The 16,965-nt window shown below is 45.6% G+C and overlaps 1 protein-coding gene across 1 annotated transcript in view; it reads left to right on the top strand.

Moving 5' to 3' along the window:
* cachd1 (cache domain containing 1) overlaps window positions 1-16,965 on the top strand; it is a 134,027-nt gene that overhangs the window by 68,094 nt on the left and 48,968 nt on the right. The window contains 1 exon segment of the mRNA XM_083647765.1: window positions 12,785-12,891. Coding sequence (XP_083503891.1) covers window positions 12,785-12,891 — 107 coding nt within the window.

Below are 16,965 nucleotides of genomic sequence, written 5' to 3'. Positions count from 1 at the left end.
GTCTGTGGCTTGTGATCAAACAGCCCCACAAAAGCACTTAATACACAGAGCTGGCGTAAACTTATAGAAACTAATGGAAACCCCTTTACCCGAAATGAAACATCCAGGGATTGTGTATTTAACTCCAAAAAACCACTCGCTAACGTTAAGCTAACCGCGCTAGTTAGCGTTAGCTGCGGGACAGAGCCAAATAATGAAAACAAAGGAGCAGTCGCGCACATTAGGCTACATAAAAAGCATCAGTCAGTCAACATTACATAGTGCCTTTTATTTAATCTGGTGGCAGCATTTTTCAGTAAAAAGTGAAACGACACAGATGGTTTATAGTGCCTGCCCATGGACTGTATGCCTGCCCCATTCACTGAGAACTGGAACCAATGCAAAATTTGAACAGATCAGTATGACAATAAGAGTCTAAATTACTATGCCTTTTGTCATTGTGTTTTATCTGCAGACTAAGCAGCTTGGCTTTCCGTTCTATAAAAGCCTTTATTTTTGTATTGACTATAATTGAGTGATACACTTTATTAAAACAATCACATTATATCAGAAGTTTTCTTTGTTTTGCGTTCACAGTGATGTCAGTTAGATTTGGTTAGGTCAGAGCTATGCTCACTACATCCATACATCTACCCTAACCCTTTTTTAACCCCAGGTGTGCATAAAATACAGATTAAAAACTAAAAAAAAAATTATATCTATTTTTATTATAATAATTATCGGTTATATCGTATCGGTTATCGGCCCAGAAGAATATATTTATCGGTTATCGTATCGGCTCTAAAAATCCATATCGTGCATCCCTACCACACATTCATCAAAAACACAATGTTCCAGCAACTTGTGGAGGTTTACAAGTTGACCACAACCAGGTCAATCACTGCCTTGGAGCGCTCCACTCCATCTCAGCAGCTCCTACCTTGAGTTCCTTCCCGGGTAGTCTCGCTTGCCAGACTCCCTCCCTACAATGGCAGAGTCTGGCTGCTAATACCTCCACCCTGGTATAGGGGAAAAAGGCTCCGTTCACCTTTACAACTATCCACCAAACGTATCAAGCAGGCCTGCTTTATTGCACAATCCAAATCCAACCGTTTTCAGCATGTAGCAACGAGCTAGCATTGTTGATGTTGTTGTTTCACAGTGGCACAGGCATTTGAGATAGACAGATTCGACACGGAGGGAGTGGAAACGAAATCCATAAATGGTCCCACCAGTCAGTCAGAGCGGGTTGGAGCATGCATGCAGGGAGGAGGGTGGAAGATGATTGTGATGCTGCAGACGCGAAGTGCCGCTGTGTGTAAATTCAGCTCGAGCAGGACCCCATTCACACCAGACGCACTGCTTTGCTCCACGCCGGTGACAACTTGTACTGACTTCCTATCTGGCTTCACACAATCACTCGCGGGTCTCACACAAAAATAGATCAGACGCCGAAACAATCTCTGCATGGGGCGAGCCGGCCGCATCACGGCTGGTCTGACTGAACGGTCTAATGTGCTAACAAGTGCACCAAAATGAAACTGGCTGCGCTTCCAGATGCTTAGTCACTTCAGCGTCTGGTGTTTTTGCTCCTTTTCGCATCCACTCATTGCAGACTTAAAATCAGCCCATGCTGCAGAGGAAAAGTTGACCAGATTCTTGCAAGTCCCGGGGGCCCTATCTTCGCAAAAGCGGTACGCCGCGCGCAATGCAAATTGGGGGCGTGCACAAGCGCATGCCTGTTATAATTTTACTGGACATAGGCGTGCCACAATCAGCCGTTTCTGCTCAGAATACGGGGCAGCACCTCTTACACACTAAAAAAAAGCACCTCTTACGCGCTAAATACTCTGCTGCGCTTGAGCGCACCATAATCTCTATGCTGTGCAGCGCAGCGCAGATTAAAATTCCTTTTGGATATGTCATTACACGCGGACGTGCCCACGCCAGGACATCTAATTCTGCTGCTAAAATTGGATATTAGCAGATAATTCAGTGAGGCAATGCAATCAACTATAACTCACTGAGAAACTTTTATCACATCGCAAAGAGGGAAATTAATTGAGAAAACTTGTTGGACAATGGACATAGGCTATTCACCTTCACCTTTCCCATAGTCTCGCTGGCCAGCCTCCCCTCCCACGCAGGTCTCCATAGTGGGATTGCGATGGGCGGCGCTTAGCGGCAGTGCCCTTGGAAAATAGTTTCCAACAATCCAACTTGCCCTTTTCAGCGTGTAGCAACGACCTAGCGTGTAGGTTTCTGCCGTTAGCTTGCTAGCTAGTTAGCGTTGTTGTTTTCACTGAGGCGGCAGGGCACTATTTACAGCGACACACAGGGAGGAGGGAGCGGAAGCTGCTCTGATTGACATGGTCGGAGCCAATGACAGAGTTTGTAATAAGCCGGGAGCAGACATCCGGCACCCACTGAAACAGTCGCTCCAATGGGGAGCAGCTGTAGAGCAGGGGAGGGCTTATCCCAGTTGCCTGTTTCCGTGGCGCCAGACTCCTCTCCCGGTAGGGAGGGGAGGCTGGCCAGCGAGACTAACATAATTATGAAATTACCCTCAAAACACAATAATTGTCATTACTAAACCATGTTTGGTAGGCATGGATTTGCAATTAAAATAGCTATAATTCACCATTGTTAATCTCCGTCCTTACTCTAAAAATGGTAAACCCCAAACACCACATACGTATATGTTGCCATTCAAAAGTTAAGTTTTCACGCTACTGGATGGCAGCCATCTTGGAATTGTGGGTCAAAATTATGACAGAATGTTAAACTGATGTCAGAATCAGATTCTTTGTGGTTGACTTACACCGAAAAGTGTCTTCATACATTATTCTAGGTGCTCTGGTTCAAAAGTAAATTTTTCAAGATTGTACCAGTGGCCATCTTGGATTTGGCCATCTGGCAGAAAGTCGGAGGATGTTTGGGAGGGGCCTGGGGGCTATTTTAACAAAAGGCCCATAGAAGTCAAATTACTCATCAAAAAATCTTAGCCAGAGAGTGGTCATGGAATTGAGGTTATAGCATCAGTTATCAGAAACTGTGATTTCCTTCTCACGTCATTAAATTCACCATTGATTAGTTACTTTAACAGTTTATGATGTTCTATATGGTATCATTGTAATCCTTGACCATGAAAACATAGGGATAGACATCACCTTTTCTGTGTTATCATGTGTGGTTCAGGAGATATGATGCAAACTACATAATTCACTTATGGCGGAATTAAAATGGCCACCGCGAGGGATTTTTGTGATGGCTTCATTTCTGAAGATTTACGGGGCCCCAAACTATATGTGTACCAAGTTTCATGCTTTTATGAAAAAGTGAACATGATTTTCACATATCATCTGGACTAATACACAGAAATCAGGGTTTTGTCATTTATATGGGAGAAGGTTTTTTACAGAGTGATAACTATCAATAAGCTACCAGATTGGCAGGGTTATCATACCAAAATATAAACTAGAGACATGTAGGAAGACAAAAATACAAAAATTGCGCGGTCCCCTTAGGTGGTACCGATTTCACCATTGGCCCATGGACTAATTGCATTGTATCCTTCTCAAAACACCACTGAATTCACCAAAACACCACCTAATTCACCATTAACTATTCATGTGAACAGTTTATGATGTTGTATAGGGTGTCATTGTAATCCCTGACCATGAAAACATAGGGGTAGACATCACATTTTCTGCGTTACCATGTGTGGTTCAGGAGATATGATGAAATCAGGGTTTTGTCATTTTTTGGGGGTAGGTTTGTTTACAGAGTGATAACTATCCTTAAGCTACCAAATCGGAAGGGTTATCATACCAAAATATAAACTAGAGACATGTAGGAAGACAAAAATAACAAAATCGTGCGGTCACCTCAGGTGGTACCGATATGTCAAAATTTGAGCCTTGGCCCATGGACTATAGGCTCTCTGTGTGTGTGTGTGTTTGTGTGTGTGTGTGTGTGTGTCTCTCATGGAGTTAGGCTCAGTGTGTGTATGTGTGTGTGTGTGTGTCTCTCGTGGAGTTAGGCTCAGTGTGTGTGTGTGTGTGTGCGTGTGCGTGTGCGTGTGTGTGTGTGCGCGCGTGTACGCACGTCCGAGTGTTGACGTTGATATTTTTAGGCTGTGATCTTCAGGTGCCTGTCTCAACAGTTCCATTGATAGTTGTAAAAGTGAGAAGTGTGTGTGGCAGCAGTGCAGACGCCACTTCATGTCTCCATGTTGCTAAAGCTAATGTTAGAGGAGATACGCTCTGAGTTGAGTGTGTGTCAGGTTCATGCTATTCATATAATGCTTGGCAGCTCAGTTAAGAGGTACATAAACCAACCGTCTCTCAAAGCTAGAAACCACAGAGCCGAGGTCTGAAGCTGTGGCCATCGGTGTAGAGTGCAACAAAACGCTGCTGTCGTGCAGAAAACTTGTATCTCCAAAAAAGCTATTTTTCACAAGGAAGAAAAAACATTCACATTTTAATATACAGTATAATAGTAATAACAACATTAAAGGAGAATTTCGTTTTTTTTTAACCTGGATCCATCTCCTGGCATTAATTATGATTTGGCCACTCACCAGGCGATCTCCGTGGCGTTTCTGGCCGTCCTAGCGTTGTTTTGACATCAATAGCGTCCAAGTCAGTTGTAAAATGGAGCTGACTTGGGGCCAAGTGTGAGCCTGTCTTTCCTGCATCTAAATAGCTATTTTTATTCCCGTTTTCGCCAAATATCGTCAGAATCTGATCCCTCAAGAAGCACCACAGTGATATTTCGCCAAAGGCTGTTTCCTGGAGTCCCACAGGGATCAAATTACCTCAAACGTGATCTCGGTCACCAAGTCTCGTGAAGTCCCGCGATACTTTCCTGCCGACTGACCAAGTACAGGAGGACGCTTTGCGGTGGTGGTTTTAGCGCAACCTATGTGGGGTTTGGCGTAACCTATGTGGGATTCGAAATAACGAAGGTTATGCCAAACCCCACATAGGTTGCGCTAAAACCACCACCGCAAAGCGTCCTCCTGTACTTGGTCAGTCGGCAGGAAAGTATCGCGGGACTTCACGAGACTTGGTGACCGAGATCACGTTTGAGGTAATTTGATCCCTGTGGGACTCCAGGAAACAGCCTTTGGCGAAATATCACTGTGGTGCTTCTTGAGGGATCAGATTCTGACGATATTTGGCGAAAACGGGAATAAAAATAGCTATTTGAGATGCAGGAAAGACAGGCTCACACTTGGCCCCAAGTCAGCTCCATTTTACAACTGACTTGGACGCTATTGATGTCAAAACAACGCTAGGACGGCCAGAAACGCCGCGGAGATCGCCTGGTGAGTGGCCAAATCATAATTAATGCCAGGAGATGGATCCAGGTTAAAAAAAAACGAAATTCTCCTTTAATAACCAGTAATATAACATCTTTCACTGGTCCAAAGTACCTAAAACTTTCACACGTTATTTTTTTGTACCCCCTAAATCCATTTATGGAATAAAAAGAAAATGGCCAAATTTGGAAATACAAGGTTTCCACCCGACAGAAGCGAAAAGCAGACTGGGTGTCTCTAGTGAGGGCTGTGCTGGCCTGGCCTCACCTCCAGGCATGCACACTTCAACATTTTAAAAGTGTGCATGATAATATTGACGAGTGATAATACATTACAGACTTTGTCGTATTGCTGCGAGAGCCTTGTCCATCTTCACAAATCAAAATGTCACTTTTCCAATATCACCGCGATAATGTTTAAAACTTCTCCAGCCCAACCCATTAAGACTTAGGACATGATGTGATGATGGTGCATGAACAGTAGGGCTGTGAATCTTTGGCCTCACGATTCGATTCGATTACGATTCAGAGGGCTACGTTTCGATTCGATTACGATTCAGGGGGCTACGTTTCGATTCGATTACGATTCAGAGGGCTACGTTTCGATTCGATTACGATTCAGAGGGCTACGTTTCGATTCGATTACGATTCAGAGGGCTACGTTTCGATTCGATTACGATTCAGGGGGCTACGTTTCGATTCGATTACGATTCAGAGGGCTACGTTTCGATTCGATTACGATTCAGAGGGCTACGTTTCGATTCGATTACCATTATCGATGCATCTCGATGCACTCGATCACTTTTTTCCCCCCAATACATGATTTATTTTTTCTCACTTTTTTCTCACTGTGTGGCTACTTTTAAAATAAAAGTGCATTTGGAATTGCATTGTATTATGATCCATAATTAAAATAAACAACTGCATGTACTTCCATTATATTTTATTTGAGTATTAAAAAAGAAAATAAATTATAATCGATTTTTGACATTTGTGAATCGATGCAGAATCGTGCACGTCCGCATCGCGATGCATCTTATAATCGATTATTTTTGACACCCCTAATGAACAGTATGATAGACAGACAGGTTTCTCTATTCTTCCTGGGTGCCCACAAAGAGTTTTTTTTCTATGAGCTTGGGTCCCCGGATGAAAAACTAAATGTCTCATTTGGCTCCAGGGATGAAGGGATTGTTGTACATTATTTAATAGCTATATATCATAGATAAAATGAGACAGGAACTTCCAGGGCTTTTCATTATAAGCATATGAAATGTAAAGATGAACTTAATTGAGCCCTGGGGGGGCAACATTGCAACAGGGAAGAGTAGCTCAAAATACAGAAGAGTAAACAAGACAAGTAGAAGAACTTGAAGATGAAAGATGTTGTGATACTGAAGATATACAGAGCTCCTATTGGCTGGGACGTCTTCCTGCTATCTGGACCATTGACAGCATACTACGTACATGGCACCAGAGCAATCTAGTACGAGAGTGGCGTCAGCGGAGGACCAAAATGCGTGACTCGGTAGCCAATGAACAGCCAGGAAGGAGGCTCGCGCTACTTTTGAATGCTAAAATAAAGCAGATAATGTACAATTTGATCCTTTAAACGTCTGACCCTTTCAAAGTACATCACAAACTGACCATTTTGCTGCAACTTGACAGCGCTGCCTAATCGAGAACCTTACTTCCTGGAACTCTTGAGGGAGAGTAAAAAACTGGTCCATTGGAGTGAACGGAGATGTCACGACTCTTCTATATACAGGGCTCTGCATGGCACTAATGAGAGCCAGAGCAGTTTACTCCCAACTTAGTGTTTCAGATGTAGCCGGCCTTCCGCTAGCTCAGCCAGCAAGATAATGATACCTCTGTTTGCACACGAGAGAGAGAGAGATCGCCAAAAAGCGAGCCGGGCAGGCAGGCAGGCAGGGGGGTGTTTAAGTGACCTTAACAGCTGTAAGCCCTGAGCCAGTATCGTGTGTTTCTTTCTCTCTCTCACCACATGGCCTCTGCTCATGTCAGACCTCTTCCTCCTCTCCTCTCCTCCTCCCTCACTCTCTCTATCTTTGTCCCCTCATCCTTTACCTCCCTTCCTTTTCCCTCCCCTCCCTTCGACCATTTTTCATCTTCCCTCCATCCGTTTTATCTTCCGTCCTTCCTGCCATCCTCCCTTCCTCTCTTGATACCCCCTTTCCCATGTGATGCTGTCTTGTCTCCCTGGCGGCAGGGCTACTGAAGGCTAGTGCAGTGTGAAGGCAGGGAGCACATCGTATGGTGACAATGCCTGCAATGATTTCAGGTACAACAATAACATATGCCCCAACAAGCCATTTTCATGCATTTTTTTTATGTTTCGCATTAATTTACCTCACTACCAAGTCCTATTCTTGCTTTGCTGTTGGCAAAACTTTTTTACATTTCCGATATCTGAGGAATGCCTTGATGGAATTTCATCAAATTTCCCTCAAACGTCGTCTTGGACTCAAGGATGAAGTGATTAGATTTTGGTGGTTAAAGGTCAAAGTTCAAGGTCACTGTGACCTCACGAACGCCATTTTCATGCTCGTTAACGCGATATCTCAGGAACGCCTTGACGGAATTTCTTCCAATTTGGCCCAAACGTCGTCTTGGACTCAAGGATGAAGCGATTAGATTTTGGTGCTCAAAGGACAAAGGTTAAGGTCACTGTGACCTCACGAACGCCATTTTCATGCTCGTCAACCGTGATATCTCGGGAACGCCTCGACGGAATTTCTTCCAATTTGCCTCAAACGTCCACTTGGACTCAAGGATGAACTGATCACATTTTGGTGGTCAAAGGTCAAGGTCACTGTGACCCCACAAACGCCATTTTCAAGCTCGGTAACGGCATATCTCAGTAACACCTTGACGAAACTTCTTCACATTTGGCTCAAACGTCAAAGTCTCGACAGACATGGATGTCGACTGCTCGCTCACTCGTGGGCGGAGGCATATATCCGCGGTGCGGTCGTTCTAGTTGACGTCAGGGTTTGTGTCTTCACCATTCTCATGCTGTTGCTCATGCCGCCTACTCACCGAGGGATTGAAAATACATTCGACGCGGTGTTACAGGCGATGTGCACCGGATGCATTACGGCTGCGTTGTGGATCCGCTAAAACTGCCGGATCGACTCTCGCCCATGTTAATAGACGGGCGATACATGCGGTACGGAAAAATTACGCACCCGTTCTATCTTTGTCAGATCCCGCATGCGTCTGACAGATTACATGAGTGTGGGTCTGTTCGCACTCGTACCGGAGCCGTACCGCATCTGTCCCGGGAGGCGGTGCACATTAGCCCTTACTCTTGACATTGGTGCTAGCGCAGCAGCTAGCCTCTCCTAGGATATTGTGCTCACTTGGTGCATTTTGAATGGTGCAGGATTGCCTCCACATGCTTTCTGCAGCAAGGTGCGGCTTCATAGAATGGATTTGAGAAAGCGTATTTGGCTAGTCAGTAACATAACATGAGTAATATAGCCATATTTACCCAGTGATCTGAAGGAGGTCACTTTTGTTTCTATTTGCTAGTGTCTTACAGAAACATTGTATCTCCAAAATGTGAACGCATTTTTTTTTTTTTTTGTACTTTCTCAAAGACATTGTGTCTTTAGTATGAATGTTTTAGCAACACTTTGACCTATGAGACGCATACGAGAGATGTCAGCGAGCTCACAGGAATGCTCAATGGGAGCCTGAAGGTTTCTTTGGGACAGCAGCAGCATATTTAGTTATTTGGTGATACTTTGTATCTGTTGAATAGCCTTCAGGATTATCTCTTATAATTACTGCGAGAGGAGAGCTGTCCTCCTTTGGGAGCTATGCTAATTTTAAGCATGCATTTCCTACTCTACATTATTAATATGCTTATCATTTAAATTATATTTCAAGTTCTGTGCAGCGGGATCGAAAGGGTCCAAGCTTGCGTGTGTGTGTGTGTGTGTGTGTGTGTGTGTGTGTCTGTTTCTATTGAATCCACAAACTGAGAATTTTTTTTACCCTAATTTACATCAGATCTGAATCAGAGCTAGAAGTCTCTTCTGTGTCTCTCTCTCTCTCTCTCTCTCTCTCTCTCTCTCTCTCTCTCTCTCTCCTTCCTTCCCGTGCTCTCTCGCTCGCTGATGTTTTTTTGATGTGGAATTCAAAGCGCCTGCGAAATGTATTTTTTTTTATCTGGCGCACATTCTGCAGAGCGGCCGGCCCCGCCCCCTTCTATGCAGAGTGTGTTGAAGGAGAATAGTAATGACTTTGGCCTGATGGGACTTTTCAATGACTGAAGTTCAAAAGCAGCCTGCACATCAGAGCAGCCGTCAATCAAACCAGGGCCAGTGCCAACTCTGTGTGTGTGTGTGTGTGTGTGTGTGTGTGTGTGTGTGTGTGTGTGTGTGTGTGTTGCTAAGCCAGAGGAGGGGGGGGGGGGGGGGGGGGGCTAGTGTAGGTGGTGGGCTGAGAGAGGGGAGGGGAGGGGGGCGATCAAAGCATCCAGCCTTGGTGCACCGCAGAGCGGGCTACTCCCCTGCATTGCATAGCTAGCTCCCCTTGTGTTAGTGGTTAGCGCTTCATTCCAGAGATATGGGCTCTGGAAACGATGCTTTGCTATCAACACATACACACACACACACACTCTCTCACACACACACACACACACACTCTCACACACACACACACACACACACACACACACACACACACACACACGCCATTTTAAAATACCACTGGTGGTGCCCTCCCGGAACACGCAAACACAGCGACGTGTTGGAAAATAGCACGGCATCTGCTTAAGATGTGCGTTTCAAAAACAGCACGTGTTACTGTTAAAGACGTGGCGATAGCGATGCACGTTGCGTTGTTCTGACACCTCTTTAACACGTTTGGGGGTGTGTCTGCTCAAAGACAACACTGTGTTACTTCACCACATCTGTCCCATTTCATCACTGCTTCACATGGAGGCCAGTTGCAGACGTCGTGCGGCAACGAGGAGCAACTTTTTCAACGTTCCTTCTTTAAACAATCTATTTGTTCTTTAGAACCTCTGTTTTATGCATGTCAAGTCCAGTCCATCCCTCTTTCCTCATAGGGTCATCATTGTTAAAATTTGCAATTGTAATTTCATCTGATCTCAAACTAAAATAGCTGTTCTCCAAATATTTTACAAGTAATGATTTTATTACTAAAATAACGTTATGAGCACTGCAACCTCAACTTGAAACATAACACCAAGGTTTGTCTCAGGGGCTCCAAAAACAAACAGCTAATAGCTAACATTAAGCTAACTGTGCTAATGAATGCTTGTGTTTACTTCGGCTCCTGGGAGCTACAAGTCTCCTGGCATACAGAAAGAAACCTAGCTGGATTTACACGGTGAAACTTTCACGCAACTTTAGTTGGTTGAAACTAGGCATGGGTCGATTTCCGGTTTTACCGGTTCGGTTCGGTATACGAGCCCAAACCGGTTTGATCACGTGCAAACCGAAAAAACCTAAAAAAAAAAAAAAAATTTTTTTTTTTTTTTTTTTTTTGCCAGTCCATTCTGATTGCACTATTGTTCGTATTAGCCTCTTCTCAAGTTGCACTAGTAGGCAAAAGTCTTATTTTGTTTATTATGTTGATGTTTGAAGAAAAGTTAAGCTGAATAGTTATGAGAAATAAAAACAGTGTGTTGTTACAGTTAAAAGGTTCTGCTTATTTGTATTCAGTGTTCGTGCTGGTTGGCAGCATACCAGCTTAGAGGTGCATTATCGCCACCAACTGCAGCCGCTTTGATACGTTTTTTTGGGGAATATCGAACCGGTTTCAAAATGTTCAAACCGACCCATGCCTAGGCCCTATATTGTGTGAATCTGTGAGTTTTGAAGTTTATAAGGCAGCTCAGCTGTAAGCCAATCCATTCTGATTGCACTGCTTGTGTTTTTATTAGCCTTTTTCTCAAGTTGCACTATAGGCAGAAGTCTTATTTCATTTATTATTTTGATGTTTAGAAGAAAAGTTGAGCTGAATAGTTATGAGAAATAAATACAGGGTGTGTTTGTTACACAGGTGTCCTGCTTCTTTTTATTCAGTATCATTGCTGGTTGACAATACCAGCTTAGAGGTGTATTATCGCTATCAGGTGGACTGAAGTTGCACTACAGACAGTTATGGGCCACACTCGGGAGCCCTGCTTGGATTTTTTTTTTTTTTTTTTTTAATTAAAAAAAAAATCGGTATACCGGTTCGATCCGGTTTAGACAGCAATATCGAACCGGTTTTAAAATTTTCAAACCGACCCAGCCCTAGTTGAAACCGAGGTGAAACTAAGTTGCAAATGGTTTGCATGGTCTAAAGCCCTCTGCAACGCACTTGAAACTTGTGTGAAACTCAGCTGCAACAGTTGCAAAACTCTCAACTTTGTGAAACTATTTTCATGCAACAGCCAATCAAAACGCTGGTAAGTAGGCTATTAATGCACTGATGGCTCTCTTCCTATCCTCCAGGACAGCCATAATGAAAGAAAGTAGCCAGTCAGTGGCAGAAGAAAACCTGATACAACACGTCTGAATTGATATTATCCAGCTAGAAAATGATACAAAATAAATCCGATACAAAGATGCAACAATGAATGAATGACACTCCCCACCTGATACAGTATAATCTACTGTAGCGAGAGAGAGAAGAGGAAAAACAATATGACAGATCAAATATGACCAATCTAGCTAGCTTGTTTTGGTGAAACAAACTAGCGTGTTGCATGAGACAGACTTGATGATTTTTAAATTGCTTTGTGTATATGTCAAGTTCAGTCCTGAGATGGGAGCTGGGTATGTTAAATACCAGGTGTGAACGGGGTCTGATACAGCTCACCCTCCTCCTCCTCACATGAGTGTGTGTGTACTTCGGATGCTGTGACCTCGAAATGAGTGTCTGTAGTATTTGTCAGATGTTTTGGGGAACTGGAAATAAGTTTGGAGTTGGCCAGAAAGAAAAATTAAAGCTGTTTTCCATGGAAAATATCCTTCATCAGCCATAACTACAACTTTAAAAATGAGGTCTGGGCAACAGATGATATGAAATATTATTTGCCAGCGATGCAATTGAGCTCAAATGAAGCGAGGGGGCTATATACTTTTCAACACTTGATTTCTGTTATATTTAACTTTGCGGTTTCACGTACATTTCTTTGAAACTTTGTCGATCTCAGACCAAATAAATCCCATGTAATTGCCTTTCTTCTGCCAAGACTCACAGGTGTGTGGATGATTTCATTTCCCACAACTGGGAAGCAGGGAACTAGGAAGCAGGGAACTAGGAAGCAGGGAACTGGGAAGCAGGGAACTGGGAAACAGAGAGCTGGGAAGCAGGGACTCTGTGTCCCAGTCAAGAGACAAAAGCTAGAGCCGCTCCACCAACGAATTGGACACCGTCTTCAAATTCTCAAACTGTTCTCTGTCTTTTTGTCTGTCTTGTTTTGTGTGTTTAGTTTTGACGGCAACTTCAACACCAACGTCTCCAAGACCATCTGCTGCGACAGACTGTCCCCCACTGTCAACAGCCGGGCCTTCAACCCTGGACGAGACCTCAACTCAGGTTTGTTTGTCACGTGCATGCACACACACACACACACACACACACACGCACACGCACACGCACACACACACGCACACGCACACGCACACGCACACACACACTGCTTTTTCTTTCAACTTTTTTTTACTGTGGTCTGCGCAGCAAATGCTGTATGACTCACTTAAGCACAATTGCCATGGCAACCGGTTATGAAGGTTTTGAAAAATCTCTTGTCATGTAGTGAAATGTGTAAGATGACAGAGTGTTTCAGAGAGGCTGTTGAACTGAGCTGAGATAATGAGCTGTGTGCTGTGAGATCTCTCTCTCTCTCTCTCTCTCTCTCTCTCTCTCTCTCTCTCTCTCTCTCTCTCTCTCTCTCTCTCTCTCTTCTCTCCTCTTCCTCTTCATGACTGTCTCTTCTTTTTGCTTTTCCTCTTTGATTTGAAAAAGTTTCTCTTTACAGCCTGAGATCAAATGGGGTCTCTTCCTGACTTTGATCTCTGTCTGTTTTTATCATCCTCTTTCCATCTTATCCCCACATCGCCTCCACCTGGCGAGCGCGTCCGCTGTCACAAATCAAGCGCGCCTCCGTTTATAAAGCTCCGCGCTACCTCGACATCCTCCTGACAAAAACCCCCCCCCCCGCGAATCATACGTGAGAGCGATGGAAATGTGATGTCGCTCCCCACAATACATTTCTTGAGGCATGGGATTGCATCAGCAGAGTATGAGCATGTAGAAACCACATGTCTGCGCCGCATGATGTGTCCGCCTGCCTTCCATTAGGAGGGAAAACGCTCTTTGAGGAAAGCAGGCAAACGCCAACTTTCCCTCCTGCTTTTCTCTCTGTTCTGTTGCCACAGCTTGGCTTAGTGTAGTGTTCACCCTGTTTCCAGAAGAGACACACAGACGCACACACGGGCGTGCACACGCACACACACACACACACACACGGGCGCACGCCCACACGCACACGCACACAGACACACACGCACGTGCACGCACACACACACACGCACGCACGCACACACGCACGCACACACGGGCGCACACGCACACACAGACACACGCACGTCGCACGCACGCACACACACATGCACATACACACACCTACACGCACGCACACACGCACGCACACACACACACACACACACACACACACACACACACACACACACACACACACACACACACACACACACACTTTGTTTATTCCAGGCATATTCCAGCCCCTTTCCCCCTCTCTACTTCTTTACCTCCCACTTGCAGTCCCAACACACACACACACACACACACACACACACACACACACACACACACACACACACACACACACACACACCTACACACCTATTCTCGGATTTGCTGCCAATGTCAGCCCCTCCACCTCTCCCCCCCTCCTCTGTGTCTGAAGAACACTGTGGAACCACCTCTCCCCTCCTCCTCTGTGTCTGAAGAACACTGTGGAACCACCTCTCCCCTCCTCCTCTGTGTCTGAAGAACACTGTGGAACCACCACCTCTCCCCTCCTCCTCTGTGTCTGAAGAACACAGTGGAACCACCACCTCTCCCCTCCTCCTCTGTGTCTGAAGAACACTGTGGAACCACCAGTATCTGCCTAGAGTAACTCTGTAGACTCTAGGCCGACTATCCTAATAAAGTGTTACAGAGAGGGGGGATATATAAAATATCATGGATATACAATGAAGAAAGGGGAAGTGTAACTTTTAAACGGCAGCTTTAAGGTCCTTACACATCGGGAGCGTTTTTTTCGTGCGATTAATTTGCATGTCAATGATATTTTCCTGACCTAATATCAGTCAATGCAACCGTGCATACCAACGGCGAAGTTTCGCTGAGCGTTATTGCGGCGTTTATTTTTTCGGACCACGGTCGATTTTTCCGAAATTCGCTACCGACGTGTAACACATCTGTGGCTGTGATTGACAGGTGGGTCAAAATTCGCATCGCAATTTCGTGCCGTATTTTCACATCGCTCAAAACAGCCTTTAGCCTCCATCCCACAAAATGCCTGTGCTCGTCCAACACCACAACTCTCCCTCCTCTTCCTCCTCTCTCTCCCTCCTCTTCCTCTCCCTCCTCGTCCTCTCCCTCATCTCTCTCTGCCTCCTCTTCCTCCTCTCTCTCTCTCCCTACGGCTGCATAATTTGTTCTTTCTCTCCCCCCCCCTCCCCCCGTTTTTCTCCCTCTTACACATCCCGGGCCGCTCCTCTCGCCTACAATCGTTCATAATCACCACCATTCATAACACACGGTCATCAGCACGGCTTTATTTTCCTTCACAGCCAGTCACGCCGAGTTCAAGTTACCCCCCTCCTCCTCTCCTCCTCTCCTCCTCCCCCTCCTCTCCTCCTCCTCCTCTCCTCCTCTCCTCCTCCCCTCCTCTCCTCCCCTCCTCTCCTCCTCTCCTCCTCCCCTCCTCCCCTCCTCTCCTCCTCCCCTCCTCTCCTCCTCCCCTCCTCTCCTCCTCCCCTCCTCTCCTCCTCCCCTCCTCTCCTCCTCTCCTCCTCTCTCTCACACTCAGCCCTCCTTGACCCCCACACTCTCCAGCACATTCATCCCTCTCCCATTTGTCTCGACACAGTCTAAACAACCAACTACACAGGCAAGGGGAGGGAGAGAGAGAGGGAGAGAGAGACTACACAGGCAAGAGGAGAGAGAGAGGGAGAGAGAGACTACACATGGGAGGGGAGGGAGAGAGAGAGGGAGAGAGAGACTACACAGGGAAGGGGAGGGAGAGAGAGACTACACAGGGAAGGGGAGGGAGAGAGAGAGGGAGAGAGAGACTACACAGGGAAGGGGAGGGAGAGAGAGAGGGAGAGAGAGACTACACAGGGAAGGGGAGGGAGAGAGAGACTACACAGGGAAGGGGAGGGAGAGAGAGAGGGAGAGAGAGACTACACAGGGAAGGGGAGGGAGAGAGAGAGGGAGAGAGAGACTACACAGGGAAGGGGAGGGAGAGAGGGAGAGAGAGACTACACAGGGAAGGGGAGAGAGAGAGGGAGAGAGAGACTACACAGGGAAGGGGAGGGAGAGAGAGACTACACAGGGAAGGGGAGGGAGAGAGAGACTACACAGGGAAGGGGAGGGAGAGAGAGAGGACTACACAGGGAAGGGGAGGGAGAGAGAGAGACTACACAGGGAAGGGGAGGGAGAGAGAGACTACACAGGGAAGGGGAGGGAGAGAGGGAGAGAGAGACTACACAGGGAAGGGGGAGGGAGAGAGAGACTACACAGGGAAGGGGAGGGAGAGAGAGGGAGAGAGAGACTACACAGGGAAGGGGAGGGAGAGAGAGAGAGAGAGAGACTACACAGGGAAGGGGGAGGGAGACAGAGAAAGCGGGAGAGGCGGGGCGATGAGAGCTGATTGAAATGGAGTCATTGCATCAAGAGTGTGGAGGCTGTTTCTCATGTGTCTGTGTGTCTGTGTGTGTGTGTCTGTGTGTGTGTGTGTGTGTGTGTTGTATGTGTACCAACTTCTCCAACCTGCATGAACTGTTGGTACGTCTGAATTCTGTCTGTGTCTATATATGTCCAGTATGTGGACGTGTAGATGCACATGCTTGCATTATGTATTAAAGGCAGACGTTTAGGGAGAGTTGAGGGGTTGTAAGGTTGCAGGAAACTGCCCCATTGGCCGGCTTATCCGTGTGTTTCTACACTGTAGTAAACATTGGTGGCAGAGTGAAGCACTGCGGGTCTACAGATATATACACAGATATATAGTATATATCTGTGTATATATTATATACACAGATATATACACAGATATATACACAGAGCCCCTCTTCACCTGTCAACACATCCGAGTACTTCCTGTTTATATGAAGCTCAGAGATGGCCGGGGTGGCTGGCAGGGATGATGTATGATGCCAGTGCAATAACGACCTGCTGGCCCTCAAAACATAGACTTGGGGTGTGGGACTTGTAAATGTAGGGTGAGCTGCATTTTGGTGCTATATATATATATATATATATATACAGTATATATTATATATATATATATATATTTTTTTTTTTGAGGCTCTGAGTTATCTGTAGTTCATTAGTTGATTTTGGATTTTTAGTATTTGT

This window comes from Poromitra crassiceps, assembly GCF_964638095.1.
Source record: "Poromitra crassiceps genome assembly, chromosome: 12".
Classification (NCBI taxonomy): Eukaryota; Metazoa; Chordata; class Actinopteri; order Beryciformes; family Melamphaidae; genus Poromitra; species Poromitra crassiceps.
Note: the sequence above shows the minus strand (reverse complement) of the source record. Positions and strands in the feature narration are given on the sequence as shown.